The sequence below is a fragment of the Buceros rhinoceros genome, unplaced genomic scaffold, assembly GCF_000710305.1.
Source record: "Buceros rhinoceros silvestris isolate BGI_N320 unplaced genomic scaffold, ASM71030v1 scaffold3231, whole genome shotgun sequence".
NCBI classification, from domain to species: domain Eukaryota; kingdom Metazoa; phylum Chordata; class Aves; order Bucerotiformes; family Bucerotidae; genus Buceros; species Buceros rhinoceros.
In genome coordinates this window covers 51,382-64,310 of record NW_010395773.1, presented here as the reverse complement: position 1 = coordinate 64,310, position 12,929 = coordinate 51,382, and the positions used below count along the sequence as shown (strand labels likewise).

The 12,929-nt window shown below is 36.4% G+C and overlaps 1 protein-coding gene across 4 annotated transcripts in view; it reads left to right on the top strand.

The window, feature by feature from the left end:
- Positions 1–9,804: 9,804 nt before the first annotated feature.
- Positions 9,805–12,929, top strand: part of WDR33 (WD repeat domain 33) — a 51,103-nt gene continuing 47,978 nt past the window's right edge. For all 4 annotated transcript variants that reach the window (XM_010145646.1, XM_010145645.1, XM_010145644.1 and 1 more), the window contains exons 1-3: positions 9,805–10,008; positions 11,841–11,909; positions 12,352–12,456. In XM_010145646.1, the coding sequence (XP_010143948.1) occupies positions 9,805–10,008; positions 11,841–11,909; positions 12,352–12,456 (378 nt within the window). The remainder of the gene's footprint in view (positions 10,009–11,840; positions 11,910–12,351; positions 12,457–12,929) is intronic.

Here is a 12,929-nt window from a genome sequence, read left to right as displayed (position 1 = left end):
AGAGTCTTTGACATATGGTTAATGATTGCTGAAAAAACATTGCTTGTAGTTGTATTTTTTACCTACTTACGCTTCTTGCTTACCATATAAAGGCACATCTTTTCACATGATCATACACGATAGCAGGATTTCCCTTCCTACTGCTTCCCCTTTCAGTCTTCAGTTTCTTAGTTATGGAAACCTAGGAGTCTGTTCTTCTACCTTTATTTGGCCCAGAAACTGGTATGGTAAACAGCATTGCTTTGTCAGACTGTGAGAGTAACACTAGGAGAGAGGGGGGGAAAAAAAAAATCAGAGTGTTTTTGAAACAAAGGTGTTGGTTGTTGTGTTTCTCTACTGAAGTTTTATCTTGCTGACTGCTATAGTCCTTCTAGTCCTTTTCCCTTCCACCGAGTATGAAGTTCTCTGAGGACTTTTTTTAGGGTTTCTTGCCACTCTTTCTCCTTATTCTTCTTGCCCCACCCTGCTTCTCTACAGTTCATGTGTTTCGTACAAATGAGGGCTTGAGTCGTCTTCTAAGGAGTTTTCTCCTGCCAGGAGCCAAGTTAGACAAATGAAAACAAAATGTCTGTACTTCTTCTGTATGATGCCTAAATAATAATTTGTCTCTGGAATCCAGTAAAGTTCCAGTTCAAGCGTATGTGAGCTGAGGAAGAAAGATGGTGATAGTGTGGTGATCTGGGGGCTATGTCACTAAGCAGTAGTGCTTGAGTTAAGAGGGTCCTAGATATGCTTAAGGAATGGGTGAGCAGAAACATTGAGGAGGTAGAAAGGAGATGTGCGGAGTTCTCTGTGTGTGGGCATAGCCTCATGGATTTGTACAAGCTGTGAAGTGACAGGTTGAATAGCAGTCTCAGTGAAGTGGACCTGAGAGTTCCAGTGGATGTTCAGTTCAATATGAACCAACAGTATGTTCTCCTGATAAGGTGAACTACATATTGAATAAAACTAGGAGGAGCAGATCAAGCTGTGGGTTTTTTTCACCAAGATTATTAGTGTTAGATCACCAGCTGAAGATTAACTTGATATTTAGGATTAGCAAATATTAGAGACTTCTTTTGCTTTTAGGCTCCTTTTCTTTTGTTTTTTGTTCTGGTTTTTTTTCCTTAGTATTTGTTACGCTGTTAGGTGATTTGAAAGTTAGTCCTAAAGTTCTGTTTCCCGACTAAATGGTGGCTCCAAGGTAAGGAAGCATCAGTAATCACTTCAGCATGAAAACCAAGCTGGGTGTATTTCAGCCAGGTAAGAATTGCTATTGTTACAGTGACTCACAGAAGTAAAAGACAGTCTGGGTTATACTCTAAATGTAGGTCTTGACAAACACTTAGCAGGAGTCAAGATAAAGGACTATACTGATAGTTCAGAGGGAGGAATAATACTGGTTTATGATTAAAAAATGAGTTAAAATATTGTGAGTAAACTTCCACTTAAAGCACAAATATCAGGTCAGAAATACTGAATGTGCAGCAGCAGGCTAACCTAACTGAGGTTTAGGTGCAGTCTGCCAAACATCCTCTTCATGTAATTGGTGGCTTACATGTTTGTTTTGAAGTACGCTTCAAGAAACTTGCTGTACAAGTTGCTTTTGTGAGGTGCAGAAAGGGAATAATTCTAGGCTCTTCTGTTGAGAGAGCTATTTTCTGTGCTCTGGCCAAAGTGGTAAAGCAGGACCTGCCTCTTGAGTCCTCTGAACTAAAGTATTTTGATTTTTTTATGGTGTACATGAAGACCTGTCTTCTGTAAATATGTCTACTGTGGAATGAGTCACAGGTTTAATTTGAGGGTAAAATGAGGAGTGTTAGAGATTTGATTAGGTATGTGGTGCTAAGCAAAATGTTAAATGTACACGTAAGTGATGTGCAGCTAAGCAGACTCAGCTGTCTAAGATTGTCTTCCAGGCTTTATAACCTGAGACTTTCAGGTAGTTGGTTGAAGTTTTTTTCTCCTATAGCCCAGAACCCCTTGGGCTTTTAGATGTCTTCCTTTGTGTGCTTTCTCTATGCCCATGTCTTTCTCATATGCCCAGAGGTTCTTGGGCGTATGTTTCTATGAAATTTCCAAGGTGTCTGGTTTTTGTCAATTAAATATCAGCATTGCTTCTCTTTCTGCAGAGAATAAACCCTCTGAATCAAAAACTGCACCAAAATAATCACATTTTGCCAGGTCTTTCTCACTGTACAGTGAAAGATTGCTTGACAGATATGTTAGAAATATTACATGTTCTAACGTCTTTAGGTTGTGTTAAAATTCCAATGGTTTGAACTTCATGGTGGAACAGGGCCTGAAGAAGGTAGAGAACTGAACTTAAAGGAGGAAAAAAAAAATACTTCTGCATTTTTTAGTTCCTAGATTGTGCCAGTGTAGTTGATTCTGGGCTGTGTATGACACAAATCTTGGAAGCATCTCCAAATAAGAGGTCATTGAACCTTTTGGGCGTAGTAGTTTATTTTGGCTTAGACAATGATTAGTTTATAAATCTGTGGTTTTGATGCAAATGTAGGAGATTATTTTTTACATTTTCTATTGGAATAGAATGACTGGAATGGGGAGACCTGCCAAATTCCACACACACACCCCCACCCCCCCCCCCAATTTAAAACCTATTTCTAAGAAAGTTTTGTTCACAAATAGAGCACAATAGAAAACAGAGCCAGTGTATATTGGGAATACATCAGTGAAGCCCTGGGGAAATCTGCTTGCTGCAGAGAGCAGTAATATTGCTTAATAGCGGTCTTATATCATATAGTGCAGTATTTTTGTATTGCATTTTGTGACTTGATGTGTTAAGGACCTCCATCACCTGTGGGTAATTAAGGAATTTGCTCTTGGATTGTAAGATTGGTCTTATCTTGCTTAGGTTTAGACTTAATATACTCACATCATGTCTTCTAGAAAAAAATGAGAAAAATGCAGAGAACTACATGCTATTGCTGTGCCTTAAGTAATTTAAAAGTGGGAATGAAGCTTTTTAAATACTCAAAGGACAAGAATCTTAAGCAATTTGTTTTTCTGCTGTTATAGGAGGGGTTTATTGGTCTGCTTTTGACAAAAATACATGATTTCATCACCACAGGGCTAAGGTGGGCAAATTTGCACTGCATTGTTGCATCTCATTGTCTGATACAAACTTAGTTTGTCGTTGGGTTATGTGCTGTTTTTAAAAAAGTGACATTTTTGTTAATACTGTTCAAGGTCAAGATGGGTTACATCTTAAAAGATGAGAATGTGGTGGGTTTTTTAACTAAGTTTTATATTCCTGCTTAATACAGCCATTGTCTTTCATAAGTAGTGGGTAAGAGATCATCTAGTTCTAGAACTGTACATCAATAAAGATAGATAGCATTCTTGACTAGATTTGTTTAGATGAAGCACTTTCGATGAAGCTGCTTTATCCATCTAAAATCTGTATTCCAAAAAAGGACTGTTAATAAAAAAGTACTCAGGAAATTCTTTGAGGTTCTTGGGTGCCTTACACAGATGTACTATTTTCAGACTTCAGGTGGTCTTGTTTTGTAAATCTGAAGTGTTTTACCAATACAATAGGAAATTGAAATGTAAAGCAATTCATTAAATTGGTCAAATAGATTCCTCACTAGATCTGCAAATCAGCATAATTTGTTCTTTTTCAGAATTCTGTGTTTTCAGAGTGGAATTATCTAATGTACTGTGAAGGAAACATGATAATCTTTTCTCATCTGCACAGAGCAGGAGCAAAGTCCCCTCAGCTGCGAGAGTTTAATTCGTTGTCAGACATACAAATTAATTTCAGCAGATTTCAAGGGTATCTTTAGAAAAATGTGGTGGAAGCTTGCTGCTGCTAGTCCTAGTGATTTTAGTAATGTGAAATACTTCTAAATTGAAAGCTTATATCTGCTTCAGTGAATGAAGTGAGGGAGATGCAGAAACACCGATTCAAAGCTAATCTTTTGCTCAGGTTCATTTCCTCATTTAAAAGAGGATTTATATTCAGAATACCTCTGTTTAAAATATTTGAAAGACTGTTTACATCAGATTACATGGTTTGCAAAAATGAAGAATCCTTTTTCTTACCTTTTTCAGGTAGGGTACTCCCCTACCTGATGATTTTATGGTTTCAAGAAATGCCTGGGAGTCTTGCAGTCTGTCACTCTTCAGCCTGTAACCATTAACCAGCACGTAACTGTTCCTGTGTAATAGAGAAATGATGTTTGTACATGCATGTTTGATGGGTTTTTTCCTTTCTAAAATATGAAAAAAATATTGCTGAAGATGGCAAAATTAGAACTTTTATGTCTGGAATATATCTTTCCACGTAATTGTTTCACACTGGGAAGAGGTATGATTGCCAGGTAAGGAAAAAGACTGGAAGATGAGACCCAGAAGGAGCTTTTCTGAAAACAGCGTGAACATTTCAGGAAGGGGGGAAAAGCGATGGAAGGATCTACTTGCTGGTCTCCAGAGCAGAGATGCACATTCTTCCAAAGGACAAAAGAAAGGGGAATTTTTTGGAACTCAGTGTTGATGAGAGGGAGAGGGATAAACTTGAATTGTATTTGGAGTGATTGTGGTTTTTATTTCTGAGCAGATTTATTTTATTCAGATGTGCTTACAGATTTCTGAAGTTTTTTTCAGAGATTATTGCTTACAAGAGGAATTTTGAATTTGGGGAAATGTTACTAAAAGGAAATGAGGTAGTATCTATAACTTGTAAAGGTACTTGTCTAATCAAAGAGGGATGGTGTTTGCTACTGATGTACAATAAACTTGATTGAACAATAAACTTGTCATGCTAACTTTGCATTGTGGTGTTCTTGCCTCACTCTTCTGCCTCAAATCTGAGGTGGTCCTTATCTAATGGTATTTTTTTCACTGAATATCCTGTACCGTATTTTGGACTCCTGTGTGCTGTTGCAATGCTAATAGTTGCTATGAATTTTCACTGTTTCTGTTACACTGTAAAAGGTCTTGGTTTGAAGCCTACAAGTACTTTAAGTGTCTAATATGCATGTAAAGAAGTAGTGTACAGATAAACAAGTGCTAAACACTTCCTGAGTGTTTCTTTGCTGTTTTAGCCTTGTCTCTTGTCCATTCCCCTTAGCTTAGGGGAATGTTGTTTAAGCTGCAGCATGTTCTGTTGCAGTGGGCAGCATAGGGTTTGCGAAGTAGCTGTTTGTGCTCCCCGGGAGAATAGTTTTCTGTTCTACCACTAGAAGATTTCTTTTTAATCTTTGAGGTTATTACTCACTGTACTGCATCCAAGCTGCTTTCACTTCAGTGAAAAATAATTAATAAATAGGCATGCACATTTTAGTTACTAGTTATTTCACTTCTTTGAATAATCTTTACTTTTCTAGTAAACCATGTAAATTTTGTCAAGATTATACATAAATCAAATCTTTTCCATCTTGACCTATCTGTAAGAAATTATGGTTTTAGTAAAACCGTGACTCTTTTTCTTGAAGCTTTACCTGATTAAACCAGTGCAGAAGGATGCTTTGGTGTTTTTATTTTGTTATTGCCCAATTTGTTTTATTTTGATTTAATGAATTGCTTTTGTTTGCATGATTTTGGGCAGCAAAGTCCAAATTTGTCACTTTTCAAAACTTACTGCAAGATTAATTTTGATTTTAAACAAACAGCCATAGTCAAATAACATGATAAAGTAATGATGATAAATTAAGTGCTAGTGTTATCTTTGTAGTCTTATTATGTGAACTAAGTGGTGAACATTTTCTGTAATGGTCTGATATTGTATGTGACTTTTCTCTTGTTTTACAAAGCAAGCAAACTCAACAAATCCATGTATCTCATGGCACTGTGCTGCCCTGGCTATAAGGTCATCCTCAGGTTTTTTCATTTTTACCTGTTTTATAGCCATGTCCCTCCGATTCCTCAACAGTGTAAGTCAAGTAAACCTGCCATTCTAATAGCACTCTTGGGAATGAATAAAAGGATTGTTGTGGAAGGCATATTTGTTGACAGAGAATGAACAGTGATGGACATTTTGGGTACTATCTAAAGCTCCTTCAGTTAGGTTGTGCAGTATCTTCTGCTCAATTCTCTCTCAACTAAATTCTTTATAATTTCTCTCTTTTTTAACCTGTGTCTGTTTGGTTTCTCGTTCACTGTTTCTTTCCTGACTGACCTTGCTGTTTATGTTTTTGCTTGTATAGTTACTTCCGCTCTTAGGGTGTTTCTTCTAATTAGTCTTTGGGTTTTTTCCCCATCTGGTCCTAATTCTGCTTTCAGTCTCATGTCAGATGTGTATTTGATTTATTCCCCGATCTGATTGTGGTTTTAAGGCATTCTTCTGTCATCTTAGCTGAAAAATAGGACCACTCACTTATATTCCAGTGTTTCTGGATGGCCCTATCTTTGTTCAGGGAATTCATCTGTATATTTCTGTATATTTCCAGATATGTCTACTTCCCAAATGTGTGAAAGCTGGTCAGCTTTGAGGGGGTTTTTCTTGGGGACAGAAGGGGAGAAACTGACAGTGACATCTCTGAAAAGTCATGTTTTTGTTGCAAACAATAAAGATGTATGAAAGGATGGCATGCAAACATTCAATTCATGCTTCAAATTGTCACGAAAGTATAATGAACTAGAAGAGAATAGCAATTGGTATCAATTAATTACTATCCAGATAAAATAAGAGCTGACCTAAGCTTGATGTTGGAAAAATCCTGCCGTTCTAATTCTGTGTGTTAAAGAAAAAATGGAGTCTTCTATTTAAATCCTTGTTGATGGACTCTAAAATAAAACCAAAGACTGGTGCTTTGCTTAAAATAGCAAATTGGATTTTACTACTCTGGATTACACATTGTCCTCTAATATTTGTTTGCACATTTCTACTCACTCCCAGTACAACAGGAGCTTTAGCTATAGATGCACTGAATTCAGACACTTCCTTAGCTGAGGCATAAGACCTGAAGGAGAGCCCTTAGAGACAAAGTAGGACACCAGCAACTTAAATGATAAATGTGTATATTGGTCTGACTGGAGTAGAGATCTTTGGAAATAAATGCTTCGGTTTCATCTGATAACCAAAACTGTACCAAAAAACTCCTTTGTTTCTAAAGCCTGTTTGGAAACTTCATTCGGTATGTATATACACATCTCTACACAGGGCTGAGAACATGAACAGAAGAGAAACTCTTTTATTTTCCTAATGATGTGTCATCTCCCATGGCACGTTGTTATAGTTGTGATGTCACGCACGATCTTGTCATAATCATGAACTTGAAAGGGTCTGTAGGCAAGAGGAGGAGTAGTTAACATGGTTATGCCTTTGGTCATCTTTTAAACAGGAGTTTTTGCTGTTAAGTGAATGGCTATGTTAATCAAAGCTAGACATTGCTTGTAATAGTTTTAGATATGTCTGATCAAAGTTGATCCATATCATAGCTAATACAATTTTTCAACTACTGTCGTAAAGTATTTGGAATACTTAGTTTTCTGAAAGATGAGACTATATTATTAATTTGTTGCTTTGGAGTGTTTCTTTAAAAGCATTTTTATGTAATGTTTTCTTGCAGATATATATCTGATCAAAATGGTTTTTTAGAAGCTGCAGCATGTATCTCTTATCTGCATTCTTGGTCATGGTTCTTGAAACTTCTTTTTTCACTGCCTATAAGATAGTACAGATGTTTGCTTTGGAAATGGAATCTTTTTCCCTCTGGTTTAAAGCACTGGTTGGTGCAGGAGTGTAGATCTTTAGGCTTTTAGTACTAGCAATTTTATCCTATTTTTTTTTTTTCCCTGAGTAATGTATAAGCTTTAAAACTATTTTAATAAATCTTTATTAATGGATTTGCATGTTTGGATTTGCCAGCTTGCTTTGCTCATTTGAAGAAGCCGCTTTCTCTTTTTTTAATGTAAAAGCACTACTATCCTTTTAACTTTACATTTGTGATTTAACACCTGAAACTTTCCATACAACAGTTAGCGGCCTTCTCACAAGTTGTAAGAGAACCTGAGATACTGCTAGGGGTACTTGACAGCGTTTCGAAGCTTTTGCCTTGTTTCAGATGAGCTTAATGTAGTAATTGTGGTGTTACAGTGGTGGTGTGTGTGGCATATTTTGGAGATAGACATGGTGTCTTATTAGACCACTGGGTATCAGGCAGCTTTAAGCCAAATGAGCCTTTCAGCCACAAGATGAAGGTTTGTTTATTTGAAAGCTGCTCATTCTTTGTTATATGAGCTGATCTAACAGAAGATGCTACTTGTGCCAAAGGTCTTAAATTTCCTTACCTCATTTAAGGAAACATGCTGTCTTAGTTTGGACTTGTTTGTTTAGTTGTCCTGGCTTTAGTTTAGCTTTTCTCTTCGTTTGTTAGGTTTGCGTAGCTACCAGCCAGGTGTTTTATAGCTGGCCCAGCACACCCGGTTAGCATTGGATGAGAAGGAGTGGGTGACTCCTAAGTTTGCAAAGCCTGTGAGGGTTAATCCCTGCCCTGTGCCCGCAACTGTCTGATATTTAAAAGGCAACCTGCTCCTTGCAGTTATAAAGAACCTCTTAAAATGAATCAAACTACGCACTACTTCTAAACTCTTAGGTTAGCACCTCTAGCTTTATTCTGCTCTTTAAAAAATGGAAACATTTTTCAATTATTTAGATCAAATAACGTGAGATGAAATTTTAAGACTGGCAGTTGAAACAACTTTCCAACTCTTTCAAACTGAAGGCGTGAGTATTTTAACAAAATAAAGTACACTCATGAGTTTACAAACAGATTATTTCAACTTAAAAAAAAATCTACCAGTTTTATTTTCATTCCTTTTACTAAATGCACTTTGTATAAACACTTTAAGCTGAGAAACCTTCCTTTGCATGAAGGCTCTTTGCAGCCCCTTGATGATAGTGCCAGTTTAATTTGGTCTAATTTTTTTTCAGAGAATGAGTTTGGGGTGGGGGGATAGAGGATACAAGCTAAAAATTAAGTTTGAGCTTTCACTGGTTCAGAGTGTGTCACTGCTTATTCTGAAGTTAATGTATACCTTAAAGACAACGTATATTGTAGTTTTCAGCTGTGAAGAGGTCGCTATGATCTCATCATTTGAGGATTTTACAGACTGAAAAAATTAGGTTTTAGACTGAAAAAATTAGGTTTTAAACTAATTCCCTCTGTCAGAAAAAATCTGAATATTGACAGTTTTCTCTGTCCCTCCATTTTCTTAACGTTCTCAGCGGTCTTGCTGGGGAGGGAAAGTGATGTTCCATTACATTTATCAAACTTTGATAAACATGTAGTCTATTTATTATGTGATAATGGAATTGAAAGTATACCTACAGGTAGAATGTGATTTGTGGTGTATTTACTATAATTTTTGTAAAGGGAATGTAATTTTATTTTCAGGTCCTAGAATAAGGTTTTGAAGCAGCCCTTTAAAACTTCTTTCCTTGTTAATAGTTAAATTAACTTGTAACCAGGTGTTACCTGGTATATATTGAATCTGAAATACCAGCTTGTGCCGAAAGATCTTACTGTTCCTTGCATATACTTATTTTTACTGAGGAAATTATTTTCCTGCACGGTTCTAGATTAGGGATGGTGATGCAAACTTTTTGGTGATCTGTTTCAAAACAAAATTTGATAAAGTGATTAACCAGTTTAATGTCAGTGTTACGTGCATGGCACAGGGGAAGAATAATAATTTTTTCAGAGGAATGTGCAAGTATTTCTTCTTAATAAACAGTGACTTATGCTGTTACTCATTCTTGTAAACTTTACTGGAGATACTAATGCAGGGTGTTTGTCGTTATTGTGTAGTAACCTAGTATTTCACTTTTTGCATTCTTTCAGAAACAAGATAGCCATGGCCACAGAAATTGGCTCCCCGCCCCGATTTTTCCATATGCCGAGGTTCCAGCACCAGGCGCCTCGGCAGTTGTTTTACAAAAGACCTGATTTTGCACAGCAACAAGCAATGCAACAGCTTACTTTTGATGGAAAGCGGATGAGAAAAGCTGTGAACCGAAAGACCATAGACTACAATCCCTCTGTAATTAAATATTTGGAGGTTAGTTAATTTTCTGGATTTGTTTAGAAAAACTGTTTTCCTTCCTTAAATTCGTGATTGGCTTTTCAATGTCTGTAGAGCAATCTGGATTAGTGGGAGATCTGCTGCTGCGTTTTTCAAGTGACAAATGCTTGTAAATTTGGTGTACTATGAATACGAAGGGGCTTGGTCCTTAGTAATAAAACTGCACATAAACACAGCTGACTTTGTAGTTTGAGAAAACATGAATTCCTACATGCCGTCTTGGAATGCCAACTTGGAGTGCAATTTAGTGTCTTGTGTGATGTGATGTTCTGACTTTTCATTGATCATAAGAACTAATTATAAATAATGATGTTGTTCTTACTTTTGTTTTGAAATAGAAATTTCCCAAAATGATAAGTAAACCACTACCCCTTCCCCTGTAAAACCAAGGCACCATAAAGCACTGCAACTTTTCACTGTGGTCTTTGAAAATCCCTTTCTGTTATTGGATACATAACAGCTTAAATGAAGTCTTGTTGAAGAAGTGTTACTATACAAATGTTTATTTAGCTTTCCTGATGGGGTGGTATTAGTTTAAGAAATTTAACTTTGTGATTAAGATTTACTTAGTTAAAGTTATTACAAGTATTGGATATTAGCTCAGAAGAAATAGAATCGAATCTGTAAATACAGAAATTGTTGGAATCTTTGCAGCAACATTGCAAAAACATGATGAGATTAAATCAATGTACTGCAGCCAGTGCATGATTATAGCTTCTAAGTGTTAACAACTGCAAGGTTTTTTTAATGAGAAGTTCAAATTCTAAGACCTGTTTAATAGCTGAACATTTAAAACATATTCTTATATTTTAGGAATGACCCAAAAAAGAGTCTGATAGTGGTGGACTAATTCTACAAAAAAACTTCAGTAGTTCAGGACCTTTTTTACTGTGGCAGAAATAAGCACACTCAGACTTCTGTTTATTAAAACAAAACAATCAATCACATCCCTATGTTTTGGATGCTGACACACAATTAGGATATACCAGAATTCCATTTAAATTCTGGCCTTAGTATTACTGATTTAATTTGATGTGGTTCTATAAAAAATAAGAAAAACTGTTTATCTGTAATTTGCTCTTGGCTTAAATTCTAGCAAACTGTAGTAGTGTGTGCTGGAAATGTTTTACTTAGAATTTCAGCTTATGTTTCTGATATGTACACAGATCCAAATTGGTGAAGCCTACAGCATGAAGCTGAAATAATTTAATTCTTCATTCACGTAAAATGCTCTTTGAAAAGGTTGTGTTTTGACATTTTGCAAAGCTTAACTAATCAAAGCCCTGTTATTGCTTGGTCTTCTAAGTTTCAGTCATTTGAATGCATTGTCACCTTTATGCTTCAGCTGCAGAAGCTTCTTTTCTAGCTCCCATCACTGCTTGACGTTTTGTTTAGCGTTCATCAGCTATCTCCTAATGGTATAAATGCTTATCCTGAACATAAAGCCTTTGAAATGATCGAAGATGCTTCTTGTAGAGTACCTATTAGCCTGGGCATCGAAGTACCAATCATCTATGTTACAATAATGTAAATTATTCACAGGTCTGCTCCTTTTGTGCTGTTAGGCTGCAGTTTTAAATGAAGTGCTTCAGTTTAAGGAAATTGAGACTTGAGGCATTCTTGAATCTCTTGCTTATGCTGTACAAATTCTACAGGTTTCCTGAGACCAAAGTCTTTTAACTGAGTTTATCCTAAAATCTTTGGAGTTCTTTTGGAATTTCCTGAACAGGCTGTCAATAAGTTCCTTATTTTCTGTTGTTTAATAGTATATTGATGGTATGAACTAGGAGTTGTTTTCTTCTTTCCAGAATAGAATATGGCAGAGAGACCAGCGAGATATGCGAGCTATCCAGCCTGATGCAGGATATTATAATGATGTAAGTGAAATCTTTCTGTTCGCTGATGATGTTCTGTGGATAAAAATTTGTCCAGAAAACCAGAAGGATTCTGTCTGTCAGTTGAGGTTATTAGATTGTCCACAAGTGACCTTAGAGATACAAAGGGGATCTTCCATCTATGTTGTCTTGTTCTGTTGAAGTCCATGTCCACAAAGGGAACCTGGAACTGGATATGTTTTTAATTTTTGCACATAAGACCTCTCATAGTGCACTGAGCTTGCAGTGCTGCTCTGAAAGATGCTGGTTCTGGATGTTTGAGATGGGAAATCATGCAGCCTTTTGAATCTTTCTACTGACTTCTGATAACATCCTTGCAAATGAAAAACATGCTTTTCCAGAAATATGAGTTCAGAATATATGCTTTTCTTGCATTTTTTGGTTGAAAGTGTCATTATTATATCTTCTGTTTCTTCTCTCATAGTTGGTCCCTCCTATAGGAATGCTGAACAACCCTATGAATGCTGTAACAACAAAATTTGTTCGGACATCTACTAATAAAGTAAAATGCCCAGTGTTTGTTGTCAGGGTGAGTATAGTGCTGGATTTAGTTATATTGTCCTAATTTAAATTAGTGTGGTATTTTTAACTGCATAAAGAAACAAGATAACAGTTACAACATTTCCAAATAAAATTAGCGTGTAGAATATATGGACTACTTCAGTGTCTAGTCTTTCTGCAGAGAGCTCTAGGAAATTAAATGTTACAGTCTGAATACAAAATAATCCTTACTCTGTCTGAGGTGTACTTCCCACACTTTAAGTTTTTGGGAGTGGAGGCGTGGTGTGCAAATGTGTCTTGACTCACAGGAGGGGGGAAAAAAGGCGGTTGGATCTCTTGTTTGATTCTTGGATCTTTTAATACCGCTGACATCACAGAAGAGTTGTTGATTAGTATGGGTATTGTGTTCCAGAAATGTATAGGTGCCAAGAAGCTGTTTTTTCTCTACAACTAGGTTTTTTTTTCATTGCTTTTACAGTAGGCTTTTTCTTGTTATTACAA